General features: G+C 52.4%; 9 protein-coding genes across 9 annotated transcripts; 5 read left to right on the forward strand and 4 right to left on the reverse strand.

The window, feature by feature from the left end:
• The first annotated feature begins 1614 nt into the window (after window positions 1–1614).
• Window positions 1615–3836, forward strand: GUITHDRAFT_156462 (hypothetical protein). Its single transcript, XM_005818826.1, has 19 exons — window positions 1615–1673; window positions 1717–1814; window positions 1860–1949; window positions 1991–2068; window positions 2131–2220; window positions 2267–2320; window positions 2365–2432; window positions 2482–2518; window positions 2563–2628; window positions 2688–2741; window positions 2789–2855; window positions 2905–2942; window positions 2991–3048; window positions 3097–3164; window positions 3213–3268; window positions 3321–3363; window positions 3408–3467; window positions 3514–3549; window positions 3601–3836. The coding sequence occupies exons 1-19, from the start codon at window positions 1661–1663 to the stop codon at window positions 3697–3699; spliced, it is 1173 nt and encodes a 390-aa protein (XP_005818883.1). The 5' UTR covers window positions 1615–1660; the 3' UTR covers window positions 3700–3836.
• Window positions 3837–4790: 954 nt separating this feature from the next.
• On the forward strand, window positions 4791–5211 carry GUITHDRAFT_61115 (hypothetical protein; the record flags this gene model as incomplete). Its single annotated transcript, XM_005818827.1, has 3 exons — window positions 4791–4859; window positions 5040–5096; window positions 5143–5211. Coding segments are annotated over 3 exons (195 nt in total), but the record flags the coding sequence as incomplete, so codon positions are not given.
• Window positions 5212–7489: 2278 nt separating this feature from the next.
• GUITHDRAFT_121904 (hypothetical protein) lies at window positions 7490–11023 on the reverse strand (the record flags this gene model as incomplete). The annotated part of the gene is made up of 25 exons (XM_005818828.1): window positions 7490–7542; window positions 7626–7752; window positions 7799–7879; window positions 7927–7986; window positions 8085–8126; window positions 8188–8250; window positions 8314–8373; window positions 8469–8525; window positions 8579–8623; window positions 8671–8767; window positions 8845–8879; window positions 8930–8991; window positions 9036–9084; window positions 9154–9195; window positions 9246–9332; window positions 9389–9418; window positions 9466–9516; window positions 9560–9619; window positions 9736–9780; window positions 9851–9911; window positions 10098–10147; window positions 10192–10290; window positions 10402–10458; window positions 10710–10787; window positions 10835–11023. 25 exons carry the CDS (start codon window positions 11021–11023, stop codon window positions 7490–7492), a joined length of 1680 nt encoding a protein of 559 aa, XP_005818885.1.
• A 40-nt stretch (window positions 11024–11063) lies between these two features.
• Window positions 11064–12567, reverse strand: GUITHDRAFT_159015 (hypothetical protein; the record flags this gene model as incomplete). Its single annotated transcript, XM_005818829.1, has 3 exons — window positions 11064–11156; window positions 11378–11436; window positions 11559–12567. The coding sequence occupies 3 exons, from the start codon at window positions 12565–12567 to the stop codon at window positions 11064–11066; spliced, it is 1161 nt and encodes a 386-aa protein (XP_005818886.1).
• Window positions 12568–14072: 1505 nt separating this feature from the next.
• On the forward strand, window positions 14073–14471 carry GUITHDRAFT_121906 (hypothetical protein; the record flags this gene model as incomplete). Its single annotated transcript, XM_005818830.1, has 1 exon — window positions 14073–14471. The coding sequence occupies one exon, from the start codon at window positions 14073–14075 to the stop codon at window positions 14469–14471; it is 399 nt and encodes a 132-aa protein (XP_005818887.1).
• A 16-nt stretch (window positions 14472–14487) lies between these two features.
• Window positions 14488–15969, reverse strand: GUITHDRAFT_91126 (hypothetical protein). The gene is made up of 12 exons (XM_005818831.1): window positions 15874–15969; window positions 15744–15808; window positions 15636–15696; window positions 15530–15589; window positions 15412–15482; window positions 15287–15364; window positions 15159–15247; window positions 15061–15115; window positions 14943–15004; window positions 14791–14895; window positions 14681–14741; window positions 14488–14627 (listed from the first exon to the last, which is right to left on the reverse strand). Exons 1-12 carry the CDS (start codon window positions 15963–15965, stop codon window positions 14551–14553), a joined length of 876 nt encoding a protein of 291 aa, XP_005818888.1. The 5' UTR covers window positions 15966–15969; the 3' UTR covers window positions 14488–14550.
• An 886-nt stretch (window positions 15970–16855) lies between these two features.
• On the forward strand, window positions 16856–18995 carry GUITHDRAFT_98711 (hypothetical protein). The gene is made up of 12 exons (XM_005818832.1): window positions 16856–17143; window positions 17193–17331; window positions 17379–17541; window positions 17693–17829; window positions 17872–17959; window positions 18004–18068; window positions 18115–18172; window positions 18215–18270; window positions 18316–18384; window positions 18430–18625; window positions 18673–18715; window positions 18979–18995. The coding sequence occupies exons 1-10, from the start codon at window positions 16984–16986 to the stop codon at window positions 18491–18493; spliced, it is 999 nt and encodes a 332-aa protein (XP_005818889.1). The 5' UTR covers window positions 16856–16983; the 3' UTR covers window positions 18494–18625; window positions 18673–18715; window positions 18979–18995.
• Window positions 18996–19152: 157 nt separating this feature from the next.
• Window positions 19153–23347, reverse strand: GUITHDRAFT_121909 (hypothetical protein; the record flags this gene model as incomplete). Its single annotated transcript, XM_005818833.1, has 16 exons — window positions 19153–19579; window positions 19705–21350; window positions 21414–21587; window positions 21631–21726; window positions 21775–21876; window positions 21921–22013; window positions 22061–22162; window positions 22211–22278; window positions 22330–22376; window positions 22471–22517; window positions 22571–22652; window positions 22700–22746; window positions 22810–22869; window positions 22970–23029; window positions 23080–23226; window positions 23306–23347. 16 exons carry the CDS (start codon window positions 23345–23347, stop codon window positions 19153–19155), a joined length of 3240 nt encoding a protein of 1079 aa, XP_005818890.1.
• A 1257-nt stretch (window positions 23348–24604) lies between these two features.
• On the forward strand, window positions 24605–25154 carry GUITHDRAFT_166806 (hypothetical protein). The gene is made up of 2 exons (XM_005818834.1): window positions 24605–24904; window positions 25026–25154. Exons 1-2 carry the CDS (start codon window positions 24609–24611, stop codon window positions 25039–25041), a joined length of 312 nt encoding a protein of 103 aa, XP_005818891.1. The 5' UTR covers window positions 24605–24608; the 3' UTR covers window positions 25042–25154.
• The last annotated feature ends 18 nt before the right edge of the window (window positions 25155–25172 follow it).

Consider the following 25172-nt stretch of genomic DNA (forward strand, 5'->3'; position numbering starts at 1 on the left):
AACAGGCTTTCACTGGTCATGTTGTTCCAATTGAGACGCAGCAGTTCTTCATCATCCGTCTCCTTCCATGCCGAGGCTGAGAGCCAAGTGCCTACTTGTCATTGAAGCTGGTGCCCAGATGACTTGATTCGTGCTCGCGCCGGCGCAAGGCACACTCAAACATCTACTCGAGCGTCTGTCCGTTGAGGGTACTCCATGGAAGGCTGCAGCAGGACTCGATGGAAAGGTCGCCCCTTTCCGCTCTTCTTTCCTTGCATCATCATTGACACGACGGTGAAGGTTGTACACTGCAACTTCAACAAGTTCAAGCAGCTATACTCCTATGTGACCCCGGGAAAGAATTGACAAAGTCCGAGGGTTGTTGAAATGCTGGATGTAAATATACACCACGGTTCCATTTTCTCATCAGCACAAACGCATGAGATGATCGTGACCGCTTTTAGAGGTGATGCTTGGAAAAGTCTCACACTTCCTCACACCCAACTCGATGTTTAGACACCTGTCTAAACTGAGAATGCACTGTGTCGCGTGACCCTTCAAAAACTGATCTCTGATCTGAGTCTCCTCTACCCAGGAGCATCTGTGTCCTTCCTACACAATTGATCATTCTTCCTTCCTCTTTGATCCTTCATCATCTACTCCTCAAAAATTTTGTTGTCTTGCTGTCCCTTTCCTCGACTCTTGTCAATACTGATCAATCTGAAAACTGAAATTTTTCTCTTGACCTGTAAGGATTTTTGCAGTCTTGCATACGAAGGAAATCCATCTTGGAACAATTTAAGCATATTACTCTGTTTTTAGGTTGGGTTGCAAATATTCTGAGAATTGAAGATGAAGCCTCTTGAGGAAAACAAATTCTGCATCCTGCAACTCTGTTCAAAAGGATGATAGAAAAAACATTAAGTTGAGATGTTACCTGACGGAATAATATACACAGAACTTGAAGTTAAACATGTTGCCCCACTGCTTAAAAACTGCTCCAAATTCAGTGAGTAAGGTAACGTAGTTCAGTGAATATTAAGTCCCTACAGAGGAGTGTTCACAATTCGGGAAGGACCTGAACCTAAGTAACCTTCCCAGCCACCGTCACATCTGGAGGAATGGCTGGTTGCTGAGAAGAGTGTCATGCAATATAGCCTAACATAACTTCATGCACATCACCTCAGGTCAAAGAATACCGATATGTCATTTTAATTTCGCTCCTCTTCTGTTTCCGTGCAGATTGGGGGGGGGGGGGGGGGGGGGGGGGGGGGGGGGGTTTTCCTTCCACTTGTGTCGCCCTGGCGATGCATGACTTTTTTTGCATTTGCGCTATTTTGAGATCCCGGCCGGAAAAAAGGGTCTTTCTTGCCTTTCTCCCCTTTTTATGGGATCTCGGCGCTAATAACAAATACCTGTTTAATTATTAGTCAAATGGAAGAGAATTTCAGATTTCTTTTTAGAGAGAGAGTACTAAAAAAAGTGTATAGAAAGAATTTGTTTTTTTAGCGCCGAGACCTTCGGTTACAAATTTTGTAGGTGCAAAGGCTCGCAGCCTTGCAGGATATGCATGAAGTAGAGAAGAGAACAAGAGAAGAGAAGAGTAGGTCAGTATATCATTCTAATGGTGAGCTCAGGTGCCTCCTTTTGAATAGTGATTCTCCCGATCAGATCCTCAAGAATGTCTGATCAAGGTTCTACCGTCGTTTCTTGATTGAGATATAACAAATCCTTCAGGGACCGTTGGAGTGTCAAAGAAAGAAAAAGTGAAGCAATATCTGGAAGCATCGATTCTTCCCTTTCTTTCCCAGGCACTCACAAAACTTTGTGCTGAAGTAACTTCAACCATCTTGTTCCACTTGATGTGATGAGAGACACAGGAGCCGTCCGACCCTTTCGAGTGGCTGGGCCGCTACCTGATCGAAAACAATCCGCGCGCCACTCGAAAGTTCGATCACAAAGAAGCATTGGTGAAGCTGTGCTTGAAGAATCAACTCTTGACTCTTTCTAGGTCTTGAAATTGGCTCAAGGAGATTTCTTCGGCGAGATAGCGTTGCTGCATGGAAAACCGAGACAAGCTACTGTGAAGGTCAGACAGTTGCAAACGAACACCCAAGAGTACTTTCATCTCGTCGTTGATACTGCTCATAGTCTGTTGGATCATCTACTCTTTTGGTTCTTTCTCGCGATGCTTTCAACCGCCTTTGCGGAAGTCTCTTCGACATTCTGCAAAGAAATATTGTGATACTCATTCAATAGAGTGGATGCTGTTCTGAATGACGCACAGGGAGAGTACAAGGATGTGGAGTTTATGGAAGAGGAGCCGGAGGAGCATCTGGACGTGAGAGACTCTTGGCTCCCTGTGGCCTCCAACCTCCCACACAGGACTACGGCGGAGTCTCGGAGGAAGAAGATTATGAGGAGCCCCCGCCGCCTCCCGTCAACATGCGGAGGTTTCAAGCGAATGCATGGCGATGCCTTGTTGGTTGAAATGCTTTGAAGGGGAAGAAGAGATACCGTCTACTTGGCCGCGACTAAGGCAGGCTTCTTACCTTGCTGACCTCATGCCTCACACTCAGCCAGGTTGAGGATGATTGGAGACCTCCGGAATTTCCCAAGACGGACGAGGAACGTGATAGAATACACAAAGTGAGATCAATTTGCAAGGATGGACAAGGCTCTTCTGTCTCAACTGAGCTGGTTTTTAGTACATTGAAAAAACGGCTTTGCTGTCCTACCTCGATCCATCCTCCAAAGACTTGGTCAATCTTTCTTTCTCCTCTCACTTGCATGACATCAGTTTGTGCAGGTTGTCACAGCGGTGGAAAAGCTAGAATTCGATGACGGGCAAGACATCATTAGTCAAGGAGATGAAGGTATGTCAAGGCTCTGCTTTGGCTGCCGGCTGACTCAATCTCTTGCCAGCTGATTATTATTACATCTTGGACTCCGGCAAGGCAGATGTATGTTCTCTCGCTGACGTTTGCTCCTGCTCGCTCATTCATGTCAAGGTTTTGATCGCAAAGCCGTTGGGCTCCGACCCTGTCAAGGTCAACGAGTATGGGCCAGGTGCTGCCTTTGTGGTCGCCTGGTGCCATGCTGGTGATGTGCTAGCAGGAGGTTCCTTCGGCGAGCTTGCGCTGCTCCATGGCGATAAGCGAATCGCCACCATCCGCGCCACTGAGGTCCTTAAAACTGCCCCAGGCTTAGCCTCTGATTGCTCGCGTGATCAGCACTGTGTGACGTGGGCCTTGCAACGTGACACCTTCAGAAAACTGATGATGCAGAGGTTTGAGGAGCAGCGATTGAGAGCGTTGTTGGTATCTGATTCGGACCTGCAGTGGAAAGCAAGCCTTGAACGAGAGGGTTCAGTTCCTCTCCAAGGTTTTCTTCTTCACCGCGAGCGAAGCCTGGTGATCTTATTGCAGGTGAACATCTTGAAGGAACTGGACCACTATGAGAAGTTCAAGATAGCAGAAGCCATGCAGGTAGACGTCAACAAACACGTTGTACAAAGTGATGTAAACGATGCAGATGAGAAAGGTGGAGGATGACGAGGTCATTGTGAAGGTGCTGTGAGTTTAGCTCGTACCTCGTTTGTCTCACGGAGGTTGACATCAGGAGGGAGAACCAGGCAGCGAGTTCTTCATCATTCAGAGTGGAGAATGCCACGTTTACAAGCAGGTGCTAGTTGATGTCACTCAATGCTTGCTCAAGTAGACAATATCTCGAGCTAGAGGCTGATCCAGCAAAACTTTAAACAAAATATTATGGTATCTCGCGCAAGAGGCTGATCCAGCAAACATGGATGAATTACACACTGATGTGTCAGTGTTGAACCATAAAGCATCGTTTACAACTCTCGTGTCTCTCCTTTCCTGCGACGTCTTGAGTGCGGCATTGAAAGCGCGGCTGAAAGACCGAGGAAGCGCAAAAATTTTCCCATTCCTTGAGAGTCTTGATACCCTCGTAGAAGACGACCTCAGTCTCATGCTTTAACGGCGTCCTTGTCTCGTACTTACATGCTTCGTATGATATTCCAACTCCCTTTGCAATTGGTTGCAGCACAATCTTACATACACGAACTTGCTTGTATTGTTATACGTTCATCTTTGTACTATCATACTTGTTCTATCATTCTTGTCGATCGTACCTGTACTATCATATTTATACAATCGTGCGATCATACTCATGCGATCATACTCGTGCGATCATACTCGTGCGATCATACCCGTGCGATCATACTCGTGCGATCATACTCGTGCGATCATACTTGTCGATTGTACTTGTCGATCATACTTGTACTATCATACTTGTCGATCATACTTGTACTATCATACTTGTCGATCATACTCGTGCGATAATACTCGACGATTCGATCATACTCGTGCGATCATACTCGTACGATCTGTCTGCAATCTCAAGATCGGATTCACGATTTTTTTATTTGGAACCCTAGCTTCCCTTGATGCAGCCGCAAGGGCAGGAGCGAGGGAAGCAAGGAGCGATGAGACAGAGGAGACAGAGAAGAGAGGAGGGGGGGTCAGAGAAGTACGAAGAGATGAATGTAGAGGTAAAGACAGAGATGAGAAACTGAGAAAAGTTGAGGACAGGAATATGGATGAAGACAATTGGTGTCGGAGCTATCGAGAAACGATCTTGCTGTATGTTTGTGATCAATACCTTTGTCTGAATGCTTCACGTTCAGGCAGGTCAGGGCGACATGTCGCAAAAAGAATCTTTCGGCATACATGACGCTGGTGAGATCAGTCCGTGAGCATGCACGCACAAGTAATGACCTCTCTTTGGCAGCCTATCGCGTCGGGAGGAGCGAGCTGCTGGCATGGCTTAACGAGCTCCTTCAGATCAGCTACACAAAGGTCTCCTCCTCTTCCTCCTCCTCTTTCCCCCTCTTCCCCATCTTCTTTCCTCTTTCTTCCACCACCACCACCACCTCCTCCTCCTCCTCCTCTCCTCCTCTTCCTCCTCTTCCTCTTCTTCTTCCTCTTCTTCCTTTTCCTCTTGTTTCTCCTGTCCTCCCGTTCGGTGACCCAGTCCAGGTGGAGCAATGCGCCAACGGAGCAGCATACTGTCAGATCATGGACGCAATCTACCCTGTTAGCAATGCTGATAATTTGGCGAAGAATTGACGGAGCGGGACAGGGGGAGGTTCCGATGAAGCGAGTGATCTTTGATGCAAAGCTCGAACATGATTGTGTCAAGAACTACAAGGCATACAACGAGATGGATGGTCTGTCCAACTCGCTTAATGGTTGCTGTAGGTTCTGCAAGCCATTTTTGAGAAGCGAAACATCTCGAAACATGTCGAGGTGAGGACGTAAAAGATCAATGCTTTCTTGCTGGTGACATCGTCGTTAGGTTGAGAAGTTGATCAAGGCCAAGGTATGGACGTCAAGCTGTTGGTCCGTTTCTGACGCTTTAAAAGCCGTTGGACAATCTCGAAATGTTGCAATGGTTCTGTCACAAGCTTATCTTGTCATAGTTAGTGACGTTGTACAGGTGCAAGCGATTCTTCGACCTCAACTACGCGGTATTCATTGCTGTCTCGCTTTCATCCGGTTGTTTGATTCGATGTAGGGCAACGAGTACAACCCGATTGAGCGACGGCAGGGCAAGGCAAGGTGATTGCCTAAACATTTGAGTCGCTTCGCCTCAATGTCATGATTTCTTTCTCCTGCTGCAGCCCAGCAGGCAAGGTTGCGTCTTCTGCAGCGCCGAAGGTGATGGAGAAAAAAAGTTCTCCTGTAATGAAGGCAAGCCCGTTGAGGTACACCTCCGCGTCTCATCCTCTCGGCTCAACAGAAACCCCCGCTGACCGTCAACACCAAAGATCAGAGCCCCAGCACTGTAAGCAACATCGCCGTCGTGCTGCTTTGACTCCAATGCAGCCCATGAGACAAAAACCGATCAGGCCTGCTAGTGCTGGGCTGCAAAGAAGTCCAGGCAAGACACTGATAGCATCAACATGAACACCAATACCATCTCCATGATCGTCTCTGTCATCTCATCTCAATCATGATCTGAATCTTCTGAATCTTCTGAATTATTTACATGATCGTCGTTGTTTCGATGCTGATTCGATTGAAAGTGCCAGATGCAAGCTCGCGAATGGCGAACATGACAGCTGATTTCTCACACTTGGAGGAGCAACTTCATGCCAGGTAGAAGAGGACGGGAGGATGCCGCTGAAGTGACGAGGAGCGTGAAGTCAGACGACGAACTCCCGACTGAAGGAAGAGGTTCAGAGGCGATGACTGTGATCCTGCTGACGTGCAAGTCCACTAGCTACAAGAGATGCAATTGAGTGTCGACACACTTGAAAAGGTGAAGGCGACAACAAGATGAAGAGATTATGTCATCTGATATGCGATGAAGGAAAGGGATTTTTATTTTCACAAGCTGAGAGAGATAGAAGTTCTTTGCCTTCAGGTCTGTCTCATTTCTTCAAAATATTTTCTGAAGATTGAACCGCAGTGCGAGGAAGGAGCTGAATCTAAAGTATTACATCTCCTCTCTACTCCTTACGTCTGCAACTTCTACCTCTTTCTTTCTTGACCCCCACCTCTCCTCCCTCTCCTTTCCTTCTTCTCGCTTTATTTATCATACGCGTCCTCTGCAGACCTTCTTCCCTCCCCGTTTCACGACACCTTATCTTAATAACTCTTTGCTTTTCTCGTTTTATCATCTGTTATGCTCTTCTTTCTCCTTTTCTCTTCTGTAAGTTCCCTCTCGCTCAAGCAAGGCAGGACACCATTGTATCCAAGACACTCGCCATCCTCTACGCCAAAGAAAACGAGGTCGCTCTGACCTCCTCCGCTCCTCTTACCCCTTCCTCAGACGCCCCCAACGGATTTCTTGGACGAGCCTGCGGATGTGAACGCAGAGGGATTGAGCGAGGACGCCCGACATGCACAGCAGGACGAGGGAGACGAGGGAGCGGGAGAACAGGAGCAGGTAAGGGAGGAGGAGGAGTACCGGCAGGAGGAGGAGCACGAGAAGATGGAGGTAAGTGAGTTAGTTTATGACAAACGTTAAGTTATTCACAGTGACGATCATCGTTATTGTCTGCTCCTTCACATCACGTTCAAATTCTTTTGATTTTCCTTGTCTCGCGAGCTGCAGATTATTTTTTCAAAACAAACGCGTCAGAACCTCCTGACTCTCCTCTCCTCCTGCCCACCTTCTCAAGGAGGGGATACGCGATCTCCCCTGCTTCAGCCCCTTCCCTTCGACACTCTTGCCCGACGACGTCTGGCGCTCAAGGACAGGAGCCTCCTCCTCTACTGCGACTGGGGACTCAACCTGAGGAGCTGGGGGGAGGTCACAAGGCAGGAGGAGGGGAGGAGAAGGGACAGAGTGACGAGGGAGGAGACTAGAGGGCAGGAGGGAGGAAGGGGGAGGGGGAGGGGGAGACCTTCTGGCAAAGCTTCATCTTGCTGAGCTTCTTGTTCGGCCTAGAGAATGTCAAACAGCAGGGGTGATCTGCAAGCTACAGCACCGAAGGGAACTCCTCCTGCTCTTGCGCCTCCTGCTCCTCCACTTCTGCTGCTCGCTCTCATCAGCAACTAACGCATGTGGAAGAAGAGGAGAGTGGGAGGACAAAAAGAGGAGGGCAGGGGGTGTACCATCAGCATCCTCCTTCAGTGAGAAGCCCCGGAGTTCCGCGAGAACTTCGTCATCCGAGCGGAAGGCAGGGAGCGAGGAAGGGATGCGGAGCTCCTTCTTCATCGGAGTTTGCCCGGTAGGCAGGTCCTGCTAGCCGTGAGACGAGCACAGGGCGAGGAGCGTCTGCCATCACCTGCACCAGCTCCAGCTCCTTGCTTCCGATCATCTCCAGCCGAGACTTCGCGCTCAGGTAGAAGCGGCTAAGCTCGTCGCCCTGCATGCCTTCAGCTCAAGCCCAACCGCTCCACAGCAGACACTCACCTGCTGAGCCACGTTGGAGGAAAAGGACTCACCCCAGCTGTTGGACTTCTGGTCGGATGACTGAGGAAGAGGACGTGAGACGAGTCGAGACGAGACGCCGACGGGAAAGGGCTTTTGGGTTTGAGAGGGAACAAGAGGAAAGGAGGAATTAGTTTCACCGCAAGTTGGGAAATGATTCCATCCACAGACGACTTCACATCCTGCATCATCGTCAGCTCGTTGAGGGGAGGAGGAAGAAGCTTCTAAAACGGTCTAGCAGACCTGTACGTCTGTGTTGAGAGCATCCACGACCTGAGCTGCGTGCGCCTCCTTCTCTTGTACCAACTGCAGGACAACCATGAGAGGAGGCACAAACAAGGAGAGGAAAATGAAAGGATGGTTTGAGACCTCGGTAACTTTGGAGGACAACGAGCTTTGATGCGTTTTGCAGATGGACTCGTAGCGCTCCTGCAAGAGACTTGAGCAGCACATGAGGGAGAGGGAGGGCAGGGAGCGGAGATTGGAGGCGAGGGAGTGAGAGGCGGGAGGAGGGCCGTTCGAACCTCTTGCTCGCGCAAGCTCTGCATGCAGGACGAGAGGTCGTTGCTGTGAGAAACAATCTGCCAACGGTGCGTTACCCTTGCTTCTCCTCCGCCTTCTCCTCCGCACTTACCTCCTGCTCGGCTTGCTGGCAGCTCCTGGATGTCAAGTCTCTCATCTGCTCATCTGTCAGCCTGCCCTGCCGCTGCCGCTGCCGCTGCCCACCTGCTTCTGCATAGTGCTGACGGATCCTCCCATCGCCTGAGTCTGCTGGCCGACAGCATCGAGCGAAGAGGTCAAGGAAGTCTGAAACTCTCCGATGCTGAGAGGAACATGAGATCAGAGAAAACCTCATGGAGCAGTGGAGGAAGAGAGGGGGAGGGGAAGAGAAGGCTGCACCTCTTCTCGGACGATTTCAGCCCATCGACAACATTCTGCGAGGCATCAGAACAAGCTGAGAAGAGGAGGGCAAGCAGACACTGACGTTGACATCCCGTGACATCTGCTGGTGGTACTGCTGGAGAGCCTCCGACACGAGGCGGTTGACTGCGAGGAAGTCAAACGTGAGGAGGGAGAAGGAAGGGGAAGACCTTGAGAGGTGATGGTGTCGGCCATGGACTTGAACGAACTCTCCTGATGCTGAACGAGGAGTGAGAACGAAGACAAGAAGCGATGATGATGATGATGAGGAGGAGGAGGCTGACGGACCTGGACGAGGGCAGAAAGCGCGTCTTGCTCCTTCTTGATGGCCTGACAAGGGACGAGGTGAGAGGAGGAGAGGAGGAGGCTCGAGGATAGACCTGCATGTGGTGCTGAGAGGAAGAGTTGATCAAGGTCTTGACGTCCGACATCTTCTGATGGTGCGAAGAAACGAAATCGCTGACAACCTGAGCGGGTGAAGATGAGAAGACATCAGGAGAAGAGAAGGGGAGGGGAGGCTTACATGCTCCTCGGACTCGATTGCAGTTAAAGTCTGTCAAACCTAATAAGGAAGCTTCTCCTTCTCTTCGTTGCGGTCACCTGTTCAGCCCACGCCGAGATCTGAGACTTGGTCTTGCTCAGGTCCTCTCCCTGCTCGCCGTCAAGGCTGTTCATCGCCTCCTTCACGTCTCACCAGCTTCGCGGTCGCCTCGGAGGCGTCAGAGTTCGCCTGGCGAATCAAGGTGGCTTGCTCCTGAGGAAATGCGATGAGCCGAGCAGCAGAAAAGCTAGCGAGAACAGGAGAAGAAAGAGGGAGAAGGAGTCGAGGAGCAGGAGGAGAGCGTAAGGAGGGCCGTGTATGCGTCTCACGTCATTCTGCTCCACAGCAAGCAGGTTGACCGCGTCAACTGAAACCTGAAGAAGCGTCAGGAGAAAAAGGAAGGGAATGGGGTAGTTTTTGGGGGAGTGAGGGTGGGGGAGGTACCTTGAAGGTCTCTACGGTAGTCTCCGTGGTTCTGATCTGCTCCTCAAGGGAGAGGACAGTCCTGAAAGAGTTGAGGTGAATCAAAGGAGGGAGAGAAGGAGCAGGAGGGGAAAGGGAGATGGGGACGGGAGGAAGAGAGATGGGGACGGGAGGGAGATGGGGACGGGAGGAAGGGAGACGGGGACGGGAGGAAGGGAGATGGGGAAGGGAGGAGGAGCAGGAGTAAGGAGAAGGGTGGAGGATTCACGTCTGCTGTAGCGATGATACGTCCTTCTTGATCGCTTCGATCTCCTCGTTCTGTAAGGCGTTAGAGCCTCTTCCCGTCCTCTCTCCTCCTTCACCTTCTCGACCACATACTGCGCGACGATCTTCTGAAGAGCTTTGAACTTCTTTGCCTGCAAATCCTGGAAACTTTCCAGCTCTTTGAAAGCTGATTGAACCTGGAATTGCACAGTCATCATAGAACTGCACTCCCGTCATGATATCCCAGTAATCGATTATCACGACCAACATCTACATCATCGCAGTATAGTATGTAAAGTTTCACTCACATAGTCTCTGATCTCAACGAGATGCGACGTCGCCAGCTCCTTGTTCTGATGCTCCACCTGCCAAGACCGTCAAGAGGGCTGGGAGGAATGAGGAGTAAGCGAGGTGGACAAGGAAAGGACTTTACGTTTGACTTGCGCGAGAGTTTAGCAAACAAGCCTCCAAGGTCGCTGTGCATCTCCCAGGAGGTTCGGAGGAGAGAAGTTCCCTGAGGTGATGGCATGAGTTGGAAGGAAGAGGATTACGAGGAGTGGGAAGAGTCGAGAGGAAGACGTGGAGGAGGAGGCAAAGGGAGGGAAGGTTTGTTGACCTGCTCGTAAAGCTCTTCTCCTGTCTTCTTGTGCGTCTCCAGCACGAATGTCGTGTCATCCAACTTGCCACGAGTTTCCTGGGCTCCACCATCATCCCCTCCCTCCTTGAGCTCCTCGCGCTCACCTTGAGATCGTTCTTGGTCTCACTCAGACTTGTCTTGGTCTCACTCAGCTCGTTCTTGGTGACCTTGAGCTCTTGCTCCTTGTGCTCGAGCTTCCCGCAGGCCTCGTTGAACGACTCCTGCATCTCTTCCAGCTGCTTCGACCTCTCCTCAATCTCCTGCTGCAGCACAAGCTCGTTCTGCGATAGCATGAGCAGGGGGATGGGGTGTAGGGAGGGGGATATGGAGGGGTCATGCCTGCTTGAGTCGCTCAATCTCCGTGTGCATCTCCTCGTACTTCTGGGAGGAGAGGTAAACTCCGTTCGCCTCGCGCTGAGCCTTCAGCTGCAGGATTTGTGAGGAGAGGAAACAAGACGATGCAAGGAAGCATTGCACAGAATCAGAGGAAGAAACAGAAAGGGATGCAGGACAAGGAAAAAAGGAAGGGGGGAAAGAGAGGTAAAGAAGGGCAGGAAACGTCGGAGATGTGGAGGATGGAGGACCTGCTCCTGCAGGTCGGCGATGTTTCGCGCCATGTCTCGCATCATGGTCTTCTTGGTCTGCACTTGGTTGATCTCTGGTGTGTTCTTGATGTTCTTCGCCCTGCAGGCGTAGTCGAGCGTGCCTGCACAGATCGGGGGAGGTCAGGCGAGCAGGGGAGAGACAGGCAGAGGGGAAAGTCACCGAGAGCAGGAGAGGAGGGGGCAGAGAGGAGGAGGAGGAGGAGGAGGAGGAGCGGAGAGTCACCGAGAGTCTCTTCGATGTTGCCAGAGGTCGGGGAGACGGTGGCGATGATGAGGGTCTTGGTCTTCCCTCCGAGAGAGTCTTGAAGCAGGCGGGTCAGCTTGCTCTCCCTGTACGGTACGTGCGGCTGATGCTCCACCAACGCTGTGATGACTCGCCCGAGCGTGAGGAGGGACTGGTTGATCTGCCCGGCCTCCTTCTTCCTGTCTCCCAGTGCTCCGCTCCTTCCGACGCACTCGCTGCCTGCAAGATCGACGAGGTTCAGTTGGCCGGTCTTGATAACCTCCTCCTCATCGAGGGTCTTTTCCTTCATAAAGATCTTGAGAGTGAAGATCTGGTGAGAGCGGGAGGACTGCTTGTTGCACAGCGTCTCTGCGGTATGGCGCTGCTTGTTTGTCCCCTCGAGGATTGAGAAGATGTCAGCAGCGGACTTGACGGCTCTCTCCTCCACTCCTTGTAGCACCACTCCCTTCTTCGGGTCCTCCATCAGCCTCAGCTTGCGCAGTTGGCCCGTGCAGTGATCGTCGGTGGATGCGATCAGGTCGGACAGCTCTTCGTTGTATAGCTCCACCACAGAGATACGAACTTGATACTCGAAGTCGTTCTCCTCAAGGTACTTGAACACATGCGCTACAGCTCGAGGAACAACGCCTGCTCCTGGAGGCATCACGCTGCCACAGTTGTTGACCTCGCCCTCCATGGTGTAAGTCTTGCCTGTTCCGGTCTGACCGTATGCGAAGACCGTGCAGTTGTAGCCTTGAAGCACTTCGTCTACAACTGGCTTCACCACGTGCTCAAACACATCCTTCTGCGACGATGACTGATCGTACACGCCATCGAACATGAACGCTTTCTTCGACGCCTTTCCAAGGGACGCGTAGGAGACTTCTACTGTTTTCTCATTGAGGCATCGCAGAGCCTGCTTCTCCTTTGCCGCCTCCGACGGCGTCATTGGGCGACATCTCAGCACAACTTTGACGTTCTGACCCTTACCTTCTTCTGTGTTCGACATGTTTGATACCTGAAACAGGGTCACGGGAGGAAAAACAGTCAAGCCTAGTAGATATGATTCTATCAAGGTATAATTCTATCAGACTGTGACAAGCTGGTATGGACTTTCATGGGAGCTCTTGATAAAGCAAAAAAATAATGGGATAGCAAGAATGGATGTATGCAAACTACAAGGAATCACAGTCTGAATTTCCACTCAACATGCAAGATCTAAGGGATGAACGAAAGAGATGTCAAGGTGCGTGTAACGCGATGTGGGGACAACATTGACATCAGAAGGAGAAAGAAGAGGAAGTGATGGAGGACGAGGACGAGGACGAGGACGAGGATAAGAAGGTGCTGGAAGCATGATGCCAACGAAGGGATTGAGCATCAGCGGGAACGAAGGCGTGTACCGATTTGAAAATTGAAAAATCAACGGAACCACGATTTTCCAAAAACAGTAATAAAAATACGTTACGTTGTCGTTATAATACCATGATAAACTGAGTGACTCGACTCCCGGCGACTCACACACGGCCCGGTGACATTCCGATCAGTACGGTCATCATCGGCTGATGATCACAAGTGCCGCAGTGCCTCGGAGGTCATAGTACCGTACCGTATACTAGTGTGACTATGATCACGCCGGGTGATATCAGTCCGGTGCGCGGCAGCACTGTGCAGTCACAGAGTGCATTTCAAGAGTCAAATTTCCGAGGCTGACTCGGCGGTCACCGTCGGGCGGCGAGAGCGAGCCCTGGGCCTGACCGGGAGTGCTCCCACACGCCTCAGTTCTCAAAGTCAGCCTGGCAGGTTAGGGTACTTCCAGAGACCAGCCGCCGCGCGCCTCAGTTTTAACTTAACTTTGAGTAAAGAAGTTAACAGGCCGGGCTTTTTCAAGTTTTTTATATGGCCGGGCCGGGAGATTTTGAACCCGGCCGGCGGGCCGGGAGTTTTTTTTGAGTGAACCCGGGCCCGGGGGCCGGCGGGGCCGCATAAATGGCCGCGGCCAGGCTGAACGTAAAAGTGATGATACGACTGAGGCGTATCGTGAAATTCATAAGAACAAAAAAAAATATATAATCTGTACCTAAACAGTGTCATAAAATAGTTTTAAACTTCCAATATCTATTTTAGTATTCCTAAAACCAATTTATGATATTATATATAAATGAAAAAGAGTTTTATGAATTGCCCAGTGGTCTGATTTGCTCCGTCCGATCATGGCTTCATTCTTCCTCTAAGTTAAGTTCCTCTCCTCTCCTCCTTCTCGACCGAGCAAGAAGCTCATTGCTTGAGACCCTCTACACACTCTTCTCCTCTCCTCCTCCTCTCGTCTGCCTAGTGCTTGCTCCCCTCTCAACGGCGAGCCACTCACCTGAATCTCTCCTTGCCTATTTGTTCACTGCCTACATAGTCAAACTCACCGAACATCCCTCAAGCGCAGACCAAAGCCTGAACAGTGCAATTCAAGAGTAACTTACACCGATGCCCATCTTTCGATTGGTTGTGAGTACAGACGAAATGTCTGCTATGGAGCGAAAGGCTCTAGCGGTCGCCGCCTACGTTCTTTTGAACGCTTGCTGGATTCTTTACGTATTCAAAGCATACAGATCGACGGAAAAGTTCCACCTGCAATCGGATTTGCTACCTGCTTATGATGAACGAATCAACGATGTCGAGCAGCAATTTCAACAAGCTCTAAGCACTCTATCGAGGACATGCCAAGGTTCGGAGTGCGCCAGGTCAGAGCTATTGAGGTACAACATCTTTCAGAGGCAAACGGTAGCTGTTCATGTTGGAATGGCAATGCGATTCGTCTCGCTGTTGCAAGAATACGAGAAGAAACATTGTGGCAATAACGAGAAGCTCATAAGCTCCGAGCTCTCCTACTGTAAGTTTGTGATATGGATACAAAGGTGACGGGGTGAACGTCTTTCTCGGAGATGATTTATAGGGACGAAGAGACCCTTGCTGCTTGCCTCGAAAGTGCCAGAGTCTGCTACTCTTCGTTGTGCACTGACGCGGTTTCTGCGTCTCCTCCTTCCATGCCAGCCGTCGACGGGGGCCCATCGCCAGCTAGGCGGACAACCATGTCACTAGTAACATCGGATCGTCAGGAAAGATCGTACCTGCGCTCTGAGGATGATTGGAATCGACCGTAGCTTCCTCCAGGCTTCCTTCCCCCTCATCCTGCCATGAACTTCACTCGGTCGGAGTTCTTCCTCTCTCTCCTACTCACCGCCTGCGAGTCTTGACCCTCGGCGTTCTCAACCGCCTCTTCCACCTCCACGAGCGAAGGTTCAACGAACTTGCCGTTGACAAACTGACCAGGCGTTTGTCCTCCCTACATCATCATGAGCAGCCGAACATGCTGATATGGTCGCGATGGACCGGAATCCGGAGCTTCTCGGGGATGCTCAATCCAGGAGGAAGATACTCTTGGTCGTCGTACACTGACAAGATGCAGCAAGTGAGACGCGGTCCGAATCATTCAAGTCTCCAGCGTCACCTGCATCCTCTGGAAATTCAAACTTTCCTTCGCCATGGATTCTTCCTGCTCTGAACTGCAAACACTTGTCATGCTGTGTAGTTTACTTCCTACCTCACCTGTCCTTCGTAAACAGTCCCGCTGGCGAACCTGTACGTCCCTTCCCCGTGGGGGAGATTGGCTTCGAAGTCGCCCTCGTATACATCACCTTTCACTCGTCACTTCACGTAGGAGCAGGAGAGTGCACGATTACCGTTGGGAAAGAAGAATTTACCTCTTCCTTTCAAGCTCGAGTCCTTCACCTCTCCATCATATCGTATCCCTGCTCTCAGCTGCGTCAGGAATGAAGAGAGGCATGCTCAGATCCAGGACCGTTGGCGTACACGACAACTCCCTGCCCGTCGCGCTTGCCCTCACGGTAAGTCCCTTCGAACCGATGGCCTCTGCGACTTATCGTGAGTGGCCGGCAAGCTCCTTGTCTCTCGATTACCCTGTGACTGAGTAGACGCCATGTCCGTGCATCAAGCCGTTCTTGAATTCTCCTTCGTACCTGCAACATCTTTCATTTGGGGTCCAATCAAAAACCAGCCCCCTGCCTGCTCCCGTCATTGAAGGAGTATACTCCTTTGCCGTTCAGTTCCCCATTCTCAAACTCGCCTGCTCGTTCGCATGAGATCACCAGGTGCTGTCAAATCAGCACCAGCCTGTGTAGGAGCAATGATCGTCGAAATCGCAGCTGCCTTGCCCCCGACGAACTTGTGCTCGATACCTTGACGGAGAGGCATCAGTCATGTAGGTAATGCCACACGTACAGGTATCTGCTCAGTGTCCTACCTGGATAGCTGACGTTCACTGACCTCAACCTCCTTCGGCGCAAGAGGATGTTTCTCCAGTTGCATTTGATAGTAATTTCTATGAACGTTCATCTTGGATTCCAAGTTTTTGGTTTGAAAGCATCAGTGAGCGACTACAGAATACTTCCGCCTCCTCTCCCCTCTCCTCAACTGCTAAAATGTTGTTCTTGACAGCGTTCATTCTCCTACTCTCTATCCTGGGTCGGATCCTCCTTCTATTATGCCTTCTTTGTCTCATAAATCCTCCTGATCTGTACCATTGCTTAACAACTTGATATGATCTTGCTTGGTTTTCTTTCTTCTTCTCACTTGTTCCTACCACTGCTCCTACTCCTACTCCTGCTCCTGCTCCTGCTCCTGCTCCTGCTCCTGCTCCTGCTCCTGCTCCTGCTCCTGCTCAACCCTTGCTTTCTGCTGCTCCTGCTGCTGCTGCAGCTCTTCCTCCTCCTCTGTACCCCTCCTCCTTCCCCCCTACTCATAATCCTCCTCCTCCCTCCCACTCCTCTTGCTTCTGCTTCCTTTTACCACTGCTCTGCATTACTCGTCTCAAGCCGTTGATCACTACCCCCCACCCCCCATTGGCCCTGCATACATCCACCCCCCCCCCGTGCTCGATCCCTTTGAGAGATCCCGAAAATGTTGGAAAGAGTAGCAGCAGAGGGGGCAATGAGGGGAAAGGAGATGAAGAGATGTAGAGAAGAAAGAGATGTAGGAGATGAAGAGATGTAGAGATGAAGAGAGATGAAGAGACAAGCAGAGACAAGCAGAGGCATGAGAGACCAGGAGAGGAAAGATATTTCCAGAAGACATCATGTACAAAGAGGGATTGAGCAATCATTGGTAAGCTGAGCATTAGTCTGTATGGTGAGGCAGACAGCTGATGTTGAATTGAGTCGTTCCTTTGATCGCAATGACGTGTATTCACGTCTCCGTCTCATGCGCTATGAGATGACAAGTCTCTCAGGTAGCGAGCATTTCATCGCGAACGACTAGCATCCTACGAGTGAGAGCGGGAGGACACCATGACGACGAGGTGACGGCAAGAGCGTCCTCTAGCAGCGACAAGGGAGGGATTAGGAGGCGGACAGCGATGGCGGATAGGATACACACTCCTCAGTGGCTGCTTGCTGGAGCAGCGAGGATGCTGTTGATCGTGTACGGCATGTGGCAGGACGAGAGCATGGCGGTCAAGTATACGGACGCAGACTACCAGGTGTTCTCTGACGCTGCCAGGATGATGGCGATGGGAGGTGAGTGGTGGACGGGTGGCGGCTGGCGCGTGATGATGGAAAATGCAAGATTCTCCCTTTGAGCGCGCGACGTACCGCTACTCGCCCTCCATCGCCATGCTGCTGCTGCCCAACGTGTGGGTGGGGAAGTTGTGGGGGAAGCTGCTGTTTGCGAGCACGGACCTGCTGGTGGGATGTCTTCTTGCCAGGTGAGCTCTGAGTGAGCGCTGAGACCGGAGCTGAAGGAGCCAACAAGGATCCTGATGGCGCAGAAGACAGACAAGCAGCAGCTCGCATTCCTGGTCAACCTCTGGATCCTAAACCCGATCGTCGTCAACGTGTCTACTCGAGGCAACGCTGAAGCTCTCGTGAGCCTCGTCGTCATGGCCACGATCTTAGCGGTGGTTCAAGACCGACCGGTGAGGAGGAGAAGAGGCAAGCCAAGAGGAAGCAGAAGGAGAGGAGAGGAGCAGCAGAGGAGAGGAGAGGAAGAGTAGAGGAGAGAAGGATCGCTGAAGTCTCTCACCTGTTGGATGTCTTGCTCACGTTTCTGACGTCTGATGTTCTCAGGTCCTAGCTGGGCTTTTCCTGGGGCTTGCCGTGCACGTCAAAGTCTATCCGATCATCTACTCGCTTCCGCTCTACTTGTCATTCTGCCGGGAGATCAGGCGCGTCTCCTTCTTCTCCGACTTCTTCAACAAGCGCAGGTCCTTTCTGCTCGCCTATTTTCCGTCCTCATCCTCCTGAAGCCTTCAGTTCGCCTTCTCTGCAATCCTCTCCTTCTCGGTCCTCACCGGCGCTTTCTTCGTCATGTACGGCCATCGCTTCCTCCACGAGGTCTTCTTCGCGCTCTCTTCCTCCTCTCAGCTCTGCTGTCGCAGGCGTACATCTACCATGTCTTCCGCGTCGACCACAGGCACAACTTCTCCCTCTACTTCTACCAGATGTATGCCACTTCACCCAGCTCCACTCCAGCTGAAGCCTTGTGGCAGGTACTTGTCCATGGATACCTCTGCTCGGCTCGTCGGTCTCGTCGCCTTCGCCCCTCAGGTCCAGCAGACGCTCAGCGCGGCAGCAGCTCATGTGCGGCAGGTTGTCATCCTGATAGCCATCTCGCTGAGGTACGGAAGGAGGAACAAGATCGGCCTGTAAGTCTCGCCCGTGCGCCTACCCCAGCTCAGCCCCAGCTGTAGTTGCATCTGCTGCCAAACTATCGCCTTCGTCGCCTTCAACAAGGTCTTCACCGTCCAGTACCTTGTCTGGTGCCCTCGCCCTGTCCAGCTGCTTCCCATGACCGCCTGACACAGGTATTTCGCGCTGCTGCCCCTCGCGTTTGCCTCGGGCTTCCGGGTTGGCTACAGGTCAGGATAGGGAAAGAGGGAGGAGGAAAGAGGAGATGAGAAGTTTGCGGGCAGGATGCACCTGGTAACTACTTCTCTGCTGGTGGGTGGGATGGGCATGTGGCTGGGGTTCGCGTACCAGCTGGAGTTTCTTGGGAAGCCGGTGAAACTAGCGAGCTTATAACCAGCAATGTTTGACAAACCTGACAGATGTGGTTGACACTCGTAACGGCAAGCGCTCTCATGTTTGCAGGTGAAGAGAAGTGGAGAGCAGAGCAGAGCAGAGCAGAGCAGAGCAGAGCAGAGCAGAGCAGAGCAGACGGGTACAGCGGAACAAGAAGAGAGGAGGGATTCAGAGGTAGGACGGGGAGGAGAGCTGGGTATGTGAACCAAGAGTGGCAAAGGGTGGAAAGGATAAGAGAAGAGCTCAGACAGGATGGAGTGAGGAGAGGAGTCGAGGAAGATGTGCAGGAAAGGAACAGAGGGGAGGAGTCGGCGGATGATGCAAGCCTACAGGTCACATGAGCTTGTTTTGCTCTCTCATCTTGAACGATGCGAGAGGAGAGGAGGAGGAGGAGAGGAGGAGAACCAAGTGAACGTGGGTACAACTCAAGATCAGCAGCACCTCTTCCTTGCGCCTGTCTTTACTCTCACTCGCCTTCCTCCTCGCCTTGCCGTATGCTACATCCTCTAGGGCATCGGAGGGTTGCCAGCGTCTGCCGAGCCCATGAGCCACCTGTTCCCGAGCGTGTCGGGCCCGGAGTACTCAAGGATTAACGTATCCCCCCCACCGTTGAACCACCACCGGACCTGCAGCTTCTGCTCCCCTGCCGCCAGGTACACCGAGGAGCATTTCTCTCTTGCCGTCCATCCCCCCGTGCTACTGATCTCTAGCTTGTCGTTGACGTACAAGAAGCCGTTGTAGTCGTTGGTCAGGCACAGGTTGTAGTTACCCGCCTGCTTGATCGTGTGCTTCCCGTAGAAGCGGAAAACGGCGTTGGTGCTGCTGTAGCTGGAGAAGAAGTGCTTCAGGTCCTCGTCCTTCTTGAAGTCCAGAGCAGGCGCATGCCCCTCCCCGAGGTAGGTCAGCTTGTCGTTCTTCATGCTGTCTTCGTCGCTGTGGCAATACCAGTCAGCAGCGTCAATTGAAGGGAAGAGAGAAGAATAAGAGATGGGAGGGCAGGGGAGAAGGACGAGAAGAGGGTTAAGAGAGCGACAAGGAAAGAGCGGGAGGGGGGTCACCTGAGCATCGTGGAGCGGCACTGCCACTCCCTGATGAGCCATACAGACTGAGTCGAGTCCTCAGGAGTAACCGGGCTGTCACTGCGAAGCCTCATCTTCAGCATGCCGGTGTCAGGACCGCTGAAGGTGACGAGGATGGAGACAGTGCTGCTGTCTGTTACCAGCACCACCTTCACGTTGTGAGCTCCCGCCCCAAGCCTGACGATGCCACAGCTCTCTTGCTTGCCGGCGTGATCACCCAGGGTCACGGCATCTTTGTCGTCGATGTACAGGTAGACGATGTTGTGGGACTCGAGGCAGAAGTTGTAGTCGCCTTCTCTGACAACCTGGAGGTTGCCGTAAAAGTAGACAGCCATCTTGTCGGAAGGGATTTTGGTGTTTGAGGGCAGTGCGTTCTTGATCTCGGTCTGAGAGTTGAAATCGATGGCCTTCACCACGGCGCTGCCGACCATGTTCATCACCTTCTTGCGCGGCTCGCCGTTGATGTCGACGTTCTGCGTGTACACCTGCATCGTCCACTGCGACATCGTCGGGGGTGCGGGGGCCGCGGGGTTGGAGGAAGGGATCGCGAGCTTTTCATCCCCAGTGTCCACACCGTAATATTGGGCCTTGAACGTCACCGAATAACTGTTGGAGTGGAAGTAGACCACCTTGACCTGATGGCTGCCCTTGGTGAGCTTGACCAGAGAACACTTCTCCTGCTCGTTGTGATCACCGTCGTTGTTGACAACCGTCTTGCCATCGATGTAGAGGTACGAGCCCTGAGCTGATGTGGTGCAAAAACCATACTCGCCCTCATTCTCGATGTTCACTTCCCCAAAGCATTGCAGGAGGAAGTTGTTGTTGGGTAAGCCGGGCATCCTCGATTTCATGGCATCAAAGTTGGCGAAGTTGATGAAGGGGACTACATACTGACCGACGGAAGATAGCATGGAAGGAGATTCCAAATGAACCAATTTGCTGTCAGAGGAGTACGCCCGGACAGTCCACTTGGAGGGCGGGACAGTGATGACCTGGACAGAGTCCATCTTGTTGGACCAGCTGTACTTGCTGAGCTTTGGGATCTCATTAGGACCGTAGAAGTAGATGGAAGAGCCCTTGTAGTCTTCATTAGAGAACATCTTCACGGCCAGTCCTTCGGGGATGCTAAGGGAGTCAACAGTGCCCTTCTTCAGGTTGCATGGCTTAACTTCACACAGGGCCTTGTCGTTGTCGCAAAGGTCTTCGTTCAACTTGGGGTATTCTCCTGCGATCAGCATTGCCTTGTCTCCAGTGAAGTCATTGCCAGAGTAGAACACCGCCATGTTTCCGACTGACGGGCATGCAGGAGGGATCTGACCCTCCTCTCTCATATCCTGAACCGTCGAGGGCGGAGGAATCACAACCTTGACAGGCGCGTGGTCGGGCATAAACTTCTTGCAGAGAAAAGGAAAGTTGTCCGTACACTTTTCGTCTCGAATGTACAAGTTCGAACTGTAATACTTGGTCTGAGCCGCACAGAACTTGTCCGTTGACGCTGAGCTGGAAGGATGTCCTGGCTTCCATCGTTGCAGAGCATAGTTGGGCTTTTCGCCGTCCAGGAACAACCAGGATCCTCTTACTTTTCTCATATTAATCCAAAATGGTTCGTCATCGCCCATGATCGTCTACACGCAGCCATCAGCACAAGAGACATCAACATGATCTGTTCAACGGCGCAACAAACTCACCCTGCCAAGGTCGAGCTCCGACCTGTCCTCATAGCTGAACAACTCTCCTCCCCACAGCTTGCAAGTCTCTTGCGCCTCCTGGAATGACCTCGCCGAGTACTTGTTCGAGTAGCAAGCTTTGCCGTCGGTGGCAAAGGGGAGATATGAACCCGTAGGACACTGGCGGGTAGCAGCCTGCAAACGAGTCATGGAAGAGGCAAGAAAAGTCTTGACCCACCGAGCGAACAGGCTCGCCATCACAACAGACACCCAATTCTCCGCTGTTGCTGCAGGAGTCCTTATTCCACTTGGCATAGCACGTGGTGATCGATTGCTGCACAGCTCTCACACAACCATCCCCACCACAGACTCAAGGATTAACCTCGTCACCGTTACAAGCTACGTTAGTCATCCAGATCTTGTCAACGCTGCCACTTCGACGCTGGTATGACTCCATCTTGTTGAAGCCGAGCTCCTTGCACACCTTTTCTTCGGTTAGTATGGATCGACACAACATGCACACCATACAATGCTCGCAGTCGTTTGAGACATTCCGTCAGCACAGATGCTGCCCCACTGGTCCATGTGCTTCACTTGCACCAGACATGATCCTCCAGTGCACTGCCGCCAGCCATGAGCTTGTGACATCCGCAACATGGGCCGTTCACCTCAGTCAGGCGGAGGTAGCTGGTGGGGACGCCGGATGGGCAGCGATTGCGACCGGGGAGTCCACGAGGTCCCTCGGGGCCTTCAATCCCGTCGGGCCCTCGCTGTCACTCAGTCAGAACATTCCGAGTGATCGATCGAGATGAGTCTACCGGCCCTTCCGGCCCGGGAAATCCCTTGGGCCCCATGCCTCCTTCTGGCCCCACAGGCCCTTCAGGCCCTGCAAGTCTCTCAGTGAGCTCGCCTCGCCCTCGTCCTCCTCAGCTTTCACCTTGCGGTCCGCGAGGCCCCGGCGCTCCTTTGAGGGAGGCACTCAACCTATCGAGAAGTCAGAAACAAACCCAGAGGCAGGCAAGCAGGTGGAGGAGGCAGGGAGGGCAGGTAGCGGAGGCCGGCAGGGTCGCAAGCCTACCGTTGCTGGATAGTTACAGTTCGCTTCAAGTTCTGAAGGTGCCTGACCTGCAAGGTTCGTGTCATTCAAGTCTGTGACCAACAGCGAGAAAAGGCCTCACCGTGCCTTCCAGCCGGGCCACCCGGTTCCGGAGGGCAATCCACTTGGACCAAACCTCCTGCTCTTCCTTGGTATGGCAGCAGCTGCATACCAGATGAGTAGGAGAGAACTCGAGGCCCAGCTCGTTTACCCGATGGGCTTGTCGTCGAAGTAATCCTCACCGTTGAACGCGGGGATCTGGTTGCTCGTCATTCACACACGCGAGCGGATCTCAATGAGGTACCTCTGGGCAATCGCTACCGTCAGAGCCGCAGAGTTTGTCTTGCGCTGGTTCGTCATCGTCCGAATTCCATCCAGGTCCTGCGATCCAACGGTGAGCCTGGAGTCAAGACGCAAGGCTCCTGCCTGTCGGCCATTCGTTGGGATCCTCGTAGACATTGTTGGTGTCAGGATTCCATACGCGCTGGAAAGGAGCTACTTCCGAATGCGGAGCAGTGTACAGGACGCTCTTTTCAGCACTCTAGTTGACCAGAAGATGTCAGGAGGGAGCAACGAGGCGACAGATCAGACCTCGTTGAGGATCAATGCAGCAACCACGATCACAGCGAGCAAAGAACCGACCACGGCACTCTTCTTCGCAGTCATGGTTGTTTCTCTGGCTGTCAGCGACCCGCCCATGATCAACCAAGCGCGTGGCGGCTCCTGGGCTTTGCTGGCCTGCGGAGCCACAACAATCAAACCATGTTCTCTGTGTGCTTGAAGTTGGAGCCATCGAGTGAGAGAAATCGATGGGCACCCTCTTTCGACTGTATCCTTCCATCCCATCGCATTCAGTCATTCAGATCTACAAATGTCTACTTGCTCTCTCTGTCTTTGTCACGATTCTCAACGCTTTCATTCTATCTGAACCATCAGCTGCATAATTTCTTAGTTCATCTCCATAACATCCAAAATCTCCATCGTCTATTTATAACATTCTTAGTGCTCTCCTGACCTTTCTGTAATCTCCTCGCACTCCACTGTTCCCCTAACAAGGTTCACCTTGTTTCTTCACTTCCTCCTCCTCTCTATTTCTTACAAATTCTCGTCCTCCTCCTCGTCCTCCTCCTCCTCCTCCTCCTCCTCCTCCTCCTCCTCCTCCTCCTCCTCCTCCTCCTCCTCCTCCTCCTCCTCCTCCTCCTCCTCCTCCTCCTCCTCCTCCTCCTCCTCCTCCTCCCATCCTCTATCTCTTCATTTTGCGAACGAAGAGCCACCAGTACCCCCACCCCATCGTATCCCCAAGTTTTCCACTACCGGCTTCACCAACACCCTACTTGCTCTTACTACCCTATGTATACCCCTCTAGACCCCACTTTATCATAATAAAGTACCCCACGACTCGACCTATGTACCCCACCCCCATAAGAATGAAGGCAGAACCCCTCCTGTAATATGTAAATTACAGGGTGGGGTACAATGTGATAAAACCGTGAATCGGGTGACATGGCAGCGTTGCAGGAATGAACAGCAGGAGCAGGAGCAGGAGCAGGAGTAAGAGCAGGGGGGAGAGAGGAAGGAGGAGGAGGAGGAGGAGGAGGATCAGTATGAGTGGTACGAGAAGATGATGCAGAAAGGGAACACAACATGAGATGTGTGGAATAAGATGCAACAGAGGTAGTCGCTGGAGCACGGGGATCAAGAGCAGTGAAAGTAGATGAGAAAAGCAGCAACAGGAGCAAACGACTTGAGGAAAACCAGTAGCGGAGCGAGGGATTGAGGCAAAGCGATCAACAAGCAGAGTGAGAAGCAGGAGACGAGAAAGAGGATAACAAGGAGGCTTTGTTGAAGTCTTCAGTCGCAGTGTCAAAAACTTTGCTGATGGATTGTCAATCCTTCAGGCTGGTCGCGTGTACTTATACGGCATCTCACCCCTGTTGCTCGGCTCATTCCTCTCTCCTCCCGGAACGTCTTGCCGTGTCAGTGAGTGAGGAGATTTGCAAGAGAAGGCAGGCATGACCCCCTAGCGCTCGAGGATTGAGGGCGACAAGATGGATATGGCGAGCATGCAGGAAAGGATGTGGGCGTGGGCGCAGCAGTCGGGACTGACCTCGTTGGTCCGTATGGGGATGGTGACACGAGCACGAGCGGAAGAGGAGAGCAGCAGCGCGTGGCAGAGCGAGGGGTTCTCAGCGCGGATCGACATGGTTCAGAAGCACCTCAACCTTCCCATCCGCCCTGTCCTCCTCTGCCGCTCGGACCTGATGGAGGGGCCCAAGGCGGTACTGAGAGACGCCTACAGACAAGAGTCGCTCTTCCAGTGGCTCCGCGGGCACGCGAGGAGCGAGGAGGGAGAGGGAAAGAAGACGCAGGAACTGCTTGAGTGGCTCATAGACTGGAGGGTCAACAACTGCTGGAGGTACAGCCACTGCCTCGCCATTCCCCACCGCTCCTCCTCCTCCTCCTCCTCCTCCTCCTCCTCAGACCCAACGGCTCTCTATCGGGGATGCGCCATCGTGACCTACCCTGGGTCGAAGCAGGACATCGACAAGCTGATCCTCTTGCTCAACACGGGCTGTTCTCCGCCTCCCTCCCTCGGCAGCCAGTGCAAGAAACGTTTCGCTGCACTAGAGCACATGTGGGCAGCGAGGGATCGCCTGGCCGGGTGAGACCTCCTCCTCCTCCTC

This window comes from Guillardia theta (assembly GCF_000315625.1).
Source record: "Guillardia theta CCMP2712 unplaced genomic scaffold GUITHscaffold_264, whole genome shotgun sequence".
In the NCBI taxonomy this organism is placed as follows: Eukaryota; class Cryptophyceae; order Pyrenomonadales; family Geminigeraceae; genus Guillardia; species Guillardia theta.